At 43.4% G+C, this 6,000-nt stretch overlaps 1 protein-coding gene across 2 annotated transcripts in view; it reads right to left on the minus strand.

The window, feature by feature from the left end:
- Window positions 1–5,773, minus strand: part of CASD1 (CAS1 domain containing 1) — a 44,682-nt gene extending 38,909 nt beyond the window's left edge. The window contains exon 1 of one of the 2 annotated variants that reach the window (XM_054564618.1): window positions 5,377–5,773. In XM_054564618.1, the coding sequence (XP_054420593.1) occupies window positions 5,377–5,509 (133 nt within the window). In that variant the 5' untranslated portion in view covers window positions 5,510–5,773. Of the gene's footprint in view, window positions 1–5,010; window positions 5,079–5,376 lie in introns of those variants that run through there. The other variant, XM_054564619.1, reaches the window with a different exon arrangement.
- Window positions 5,774–6,000: the final 227 nt, after the last annotated feature.

Below are 6,000 nucleotides of genomic sequence, written 5' to 3' on the forward strand. Positions count from 1 at the left end.
ACCATGTCAACATCTTTTTAAAAAAGTCTTTTCTTCACCAGAATATGTGTTATAAAATGCAAAGTTCTTATTTTCTTCCTCAACACTTTTACTCACAGGTTGTGTTTTCAGTAGTTCAGGGAGTAGAAAACAACAGTCTAGTCTGATGAACCCATATTAGAAAAACCCCACAACAAAACAGATTTGAAGTTGCCACTAACCAAAAACACTGCAAACACAGGATTTTGAGGCTACTGACCTTCCCAGGGAAGAAATTCTTAATTTGCTAATGAATGCTAGGTGATGATGAGTTTTAAAATATTTTATGGTGCAAAGGTGTTTTTATAAGCCTGTCTCTGAACTCAATAGTTTCTGTACATCAGCTAAGTTCCTGTCAGAAGACAGAAACTGTATCAGCTGTTATGACAGAATCTAGTAAAAAACGTTGTTAGAAAAGTAATAGAATTATTAACTAGACAACTGAGAAGATAAAAAGAAACTGGCTTTTTATATTTGTCAGCAAAATGAATTAACCTGATCTAGAAAACTCCACAAAATTCCATACTCTAAAAGTCCTCTTTTCCTGGGAAAAATATTTTTTTGGATCCAATCAATAAATATAAACCTAGATGTTAAGATAAGTTAATGTGTCCTATTTTTATTATGTATATTAACTATATGTAATATACGCTGCTGCATATTTTCCTTTGAAAATTTACCCAGAAAAATCCCAAACAAAAGAACACAACAAAACCAGTCATTATTTTCAATTGCCTTATATAATTTTGATAGCTACTTGAATACAACCAGCATGAAATCAGTTGCCAAGTTCTCATATAAATCAGGACACACACACACACGGCAAAGAAAGGTATAGAATTATCTACTTCAGCTATCTCCAATAATAATATTATTTAGATGAATGGCTGTCTTCCTCTTCATTGTTATCTTCAGCATAAGCATTCTGGTTTGCCAACCTAAAGTCTCAGGTTTTAATGCATGATTTTTCTATAATAGAAAGATACTAAAAGCAAACAAAATAAATAGAAGGACAAGTTTTTTAAAAGCTGAAAACTATGTAACAAATGAAGAAAACATCTGTTGTGCTAAATAAAGTGTAGCTCATTATTTTCCGAATAGACTACTACCTTGGCACACTGCACATTTAGATGGATCTCCCTCCCCAAGCTGTGAAAATACCAGCTCACAGAGTTTACAGTATGATCTGTAGTATATTTGGTTTGCCTAAAATTCAGCAAGTTTTACTTTAGTCTGTGCTGAAAATCACCATTTTCGTTTTTCTTTAGACAAGCTCTGTGTGCCTCATTACATGTGGTGTCGCATTGATCAGGATTTTTCTAGCAGTCAAATAAAGAAAAGTCTAAGAGACCTGGAGCTACTTTTTCTTGCTTTAATATCTGAAGCTTTGAACTCACTATTCTCCAAAACATACAAATTCTAACACTGGCATTTAATATGCCTCCTGACAGGAAGGAGTTACATTTCAACAAAAGTAAAGCATTTGTAGCAAGTTAACTTTATCAATTAAAAAACTGAAATATATCCAGATTGGAACTACCCTCCAGGCAATAGCTACTGGCCTCTTGTCACAGAAATGTTTTAAATTTGTAACCACAATATTAATGGACATTTTATGATTCAGTAATGTTAGAGACTGATAATTTTTTTAAAAATGTAGTTAAAAGCTTAATTTAAAAAATGCCATTCTACTATATTATGCGAAAATAATAATAATGCAACAAAAACCTACGTCCTAAATTTGACATCTGAACATACTATTGGAGCATGAAATTCAATTAAAAACAAAATAACCAAATGCAGGGAGGAAAACAGAAGGAAATAAAGACTTTAAAAACCTACTTATACAATAATTATTTATGAATTAAAGCTCTGTGTGTTAAGCTTTGATAATTAAAGATAAATAAAATACCCTTGGAGACTCAAGGGGTTTTGTGTGGGGAAGACAGATACAAATTATTATAATACAACGTGATAAGTATGTACTAATTGCTGTAAAAACACGGAATTCCTAATTCCTACTTCTGTGGTGGTGACATTTGAACCAGGCCTTGAAGGAAAAACCTATAGAAGATTGAAAGACCAAGGCAGGCATAGAAAAATATTTATGAGATATGTAAAAAGGCAAACCATAGTTAGACTGTGAGACTGGAGTTTGGGAAGAAGAAAAAAATAACAACAGGTAATAAAAAGTAAGCTGGTTAGATCTGGAAGTTCTACACATGAAACTTTTAAAAAGTCACTTTACTGGAAAAAGAATAGGAAAACTCTTGGCTGGTATTGTGAGGCTGAATTCATGTTTCTAAATGGTTTCATCCATGTCCCTCTGGAAAATGCTTTCCCAGTCCCTATTCTACGTACATCACCACCAGGTAAGGAGCTCAGAGAAAGGCCCACCAGGCTGTAACAGAACGGCACGAGGCTGACTAACTGGGTTCTACATCCTACCTCAGCCACTGTCTAATTTATATCCTTAAGCAACATAACCTCTCATGACTCATCTTTAAAATGTAAATAATGCTGTAATTCAAAGAATCTAAGAGCACTGATTAAAAGACACATCATTATTTTATGTAACAGTAGGAGAAAATGTTATCAATTAAACTTTGACATACAATCAAAAATTTAAAAGCTCATCCTGATTACAGAAATGTTAAAAACAGGCCGGGAGGAAGATGAAATGTGGTAAATTATATCTACCTTACAGAATGGTATAAATACAAAAATGAATTAAAATGTAAAACCGTTGGAACAGTACCTGGCATATAGTAACGGTTCAGTGTTAGTCTGCACTGTTTGCCAAGCTTTACTTTCTGCAGTGTATAGTTCTTTCTTTTACTCCCTGTTGTTTGTAAAGAAAGCAAGAGATACGGAATAGGTGTATTCTACTGCATTCACTCCTCCTTGCCTGAGGCATACTCACACCCACACCTTGGAGATTTTATTTTTATTTAATTTTTTAAATGATATTTTATTGATTACATGTCCTGATTTTCCCCTTTGCCCCCCTCCAGCCAGCAACACCCACTCCCTCAAGCGATCCCACACCGCTGCTCATTCCATGGGTCATGCGTGTAAGTTCTTCAGCTACTCCATCTCCTATACTGTACATCCCCATGGCTACTCAGTAACTACCTATTTGAACTTCTTAATCCCGTCACCTCTTCACCCATTCTCCTCCCCTCTCCCATCTGGCAGCCATTAAAATGTTCTCTGTATCCATGATTCTGTCTGTTTTTCTTGTTTGCTTAGCCTGTGTTTTAGATTCAATTGCTGATAGATATGTATTTTTTGCCATTTCACAGTTCAGAGTTTTGACCTTCCTTTTTAATATACAGTCTAAACCACAATATCTAGTATAAGGCCCTTTTTTATTCTAAAGACATGATACTGTCATTCAAGTGTAGAGTCATCGTTGTACAAAGGGCACTGCATCTGCATTTGACACTGCCAACGCATAAGGATGGCTAAAAAGCTCCTGGTAAGATTATTTTTCCCAAACAGTCTCTGGCTCAAGTTCTTGACACTGAGTCTGGGCAAGTCCCCACACCAGGTGCTCTGCTTCACACTCAGGGAACTGAAGCACCTAGGGAGGCTGATGACTAGCTCCTGGAGGAGGCTTTACAAACAGCCCCAGATTGCTACACTGACTCACGAAGTTCCATCTGACATTCTGTTTTCCTTGCTGATGACAGATCTTGAAAAGATGAAATAATCTAAATATAGTCATTAGCATCCAAGCTTATCAAATGATAAAAGCACAATTAAAAACAGGAGGGGGTGGAAGGGGGAAGGCTACATGTTTACCTTTAGGAATAGGACACCAAAGTTACAAAAAACTGAGTTCGATTACTGTCATCTTATACCCAACTGGCATATGATTAACAGTTGTTAGAAGAATCTTCTTCAAAAGTACCACAAATTAATGCATCAACATTGCTAGTTTTATTTTGCATATGATCTGTTACAGCAACTGCAGATGAACCAAAGCCCTCCCAAGTCGTGTGGCTGTGATCTTACAGAAAGCTGGAGGGAAAAGGCCAAAAGGGTATAAAAAAAATTTATCTTTTTAAATCAATTCAGTTTGTTTATACAAAAAGCTATTCATCCAGGATGGTACTAGAGTAAGAGTTTTTTAATCCTCAAACATTGGAGAAAACAAAATAGCAAAACTGATCAAAACGTTCTACATTTGAAAGATTCCCTGGGATGAGAAGACAGCTGATTCTAGAATGCAGTTTACTGGATATTTTTGCCAAAGTGGGTGTGAAGTTACCCACATGGCAATAGCGCCAAATGTCCACCTGTCCCATTACACATTCCATGTTGACCAATCTCACAGTCACCAAGAGCAGTCCTGATAATGGCTTCCATAATTCTAAAGGCCAAAAAGAAAAGACCCTATCATTATTAATTTCCCTTAGCCTGTCAGGCATTTTTACAGAGAAAAAAAAAATTTTTTTTTTAAATCAACCAACAAAAGATAAGTAAATACTCCTTGATCACTGAAAGGTAACTCGTGAAATAAGGAGGTCGTTTCCTTTCCCCATTTACACCTATTTGAGAACCAACAGCAGAGGCCTCCTTTCAAACTGCTTCCAACTTGCTTTCATTGCCCACCTGGATTACTGTCAACTCCTAACTTCTTTTCAGGTATCTACGCCTGTGCCTTTACTTTGTAAAAAGTGTGCAACCAGAACCCTTTAAAGGTTTCTGAATCACAGAGTCTGGGTGACACCTCCTCCACTTGGCCAAGGGCATCTTTTGCCAGCTGTTGCCTCCGGTAGCAAAGGAAAATGGGGCAGTTCTTGCCGCTGTCCAACAACAGGTTGGTCCCGCTGTTGCAGGGCAGAGACCTGATTAAACAAAGGCTAAGAGCTGGACCCCTAGCACGGAGAAACGGCGACCCCACTGCATTCGAAAGTGCCCCCATGCAGGCAGCCTTTGCCTTCATGCTCCCCGGGCTGGCCCCGAAGCCGCCAGTCCGATCACCTGCTCGCGAGCCCTCAGCCTGGCGTGTCTCCCCGGGCCCCGCTCACGCCGGAGCAGGGACCCCGGCAGCCCCTCGGGCCAGGCCCATGTAGGCGTCCCCGACGCCAGTGCAGGCGGCTGGGGGGCCCAGAACCACGGGGCCTCTTCCTGTCGCGGCCCGCACTGGGGTCCACTCGCTCGGCCTAGGGCGCCTGGCCCGCCGAAAGGGACACCTGGGGGAACGTGGGGGCACCGCCTCCCCCCGCGGGCCGGGCGCGGGGGCGGGCGGGCTGCCGCGTGAGCGTGGGCGGGTGTTGGGCGAGGGGGCGGCCTCCTGCCGCCGCGTCGCCTCCTCCCCTAGCCGGGCAGGGGGGAGGGCCCGCTCACCTCGATAGCGGCGGGAGGCGAGGTGGCACACTGCGAGCAGCAGCACTGCCATCAGCGCCAGCACCTTGGCGCTTCTCACGCTGAAGTAGTGGTTGATCTCTCGCTTGCCCAGGTTGTAGGCCAGAGCCGCCATCTTGGTTCCTCCATGACAACAGTGCGCGGCGGAGCGGGGAAGGGGCGCCGCACAGGGGCAGCACTGGGGCTGCCGCCGCCGCAGCCAGGCGAGGAGCCGCCGCCAGTCTCCGCGGCCGCCAGCCGCACCTCCCACCGAGGAGCCTGACCCCGCCGCCGCGGCGGCCTCGACCTCCACCTGTCCCTCCTCGGCCCCAGCCGCCTGGGCGGCCTCCCCCCAGCCCCGTCGCCGCTGCTCCGCCGTACCGGTTCCCGAGGCGCCCTGGACGCCTGTCTCCTCCCCTTCCTCCTCCTCCCCTTTAGCCTCCTGCCTTAATAGCGGCTGCGCCTGCGAGGGGGCTCCGGATGCCCAGGGATCCGGGGTCACGGGTCCCAGATGGCCCTCCAGGGTCACTGGGTCACGGGCGCCAGCAGGCGGGGGCGGGGGCGGGGGCGGTGGCCGTGGAGGCACAGACATGGGGGAAGAGGAGAGGGGACCAGGGGTCCACCCTG

Source organism: Pteronotus mesoamericanus, unplaced genomic scaffold (genome assembly GCF_021234165.1).
Source record: "Pteronotus mesoamericanus isolate MK-2021 breed Mesoamerican mustached bat unplaced genomic scaffold, CSHL_Meso_final scaffold_85, whole genome shotgun sequence".
NCBI classification, from domain to species: domain Eukaryota; kingdom Metazoa; phylum Chordata; class Mammalia; order Chiroptera; family Mormoopidae; genus Pteronotus; species Pteronotus mesoamericanus.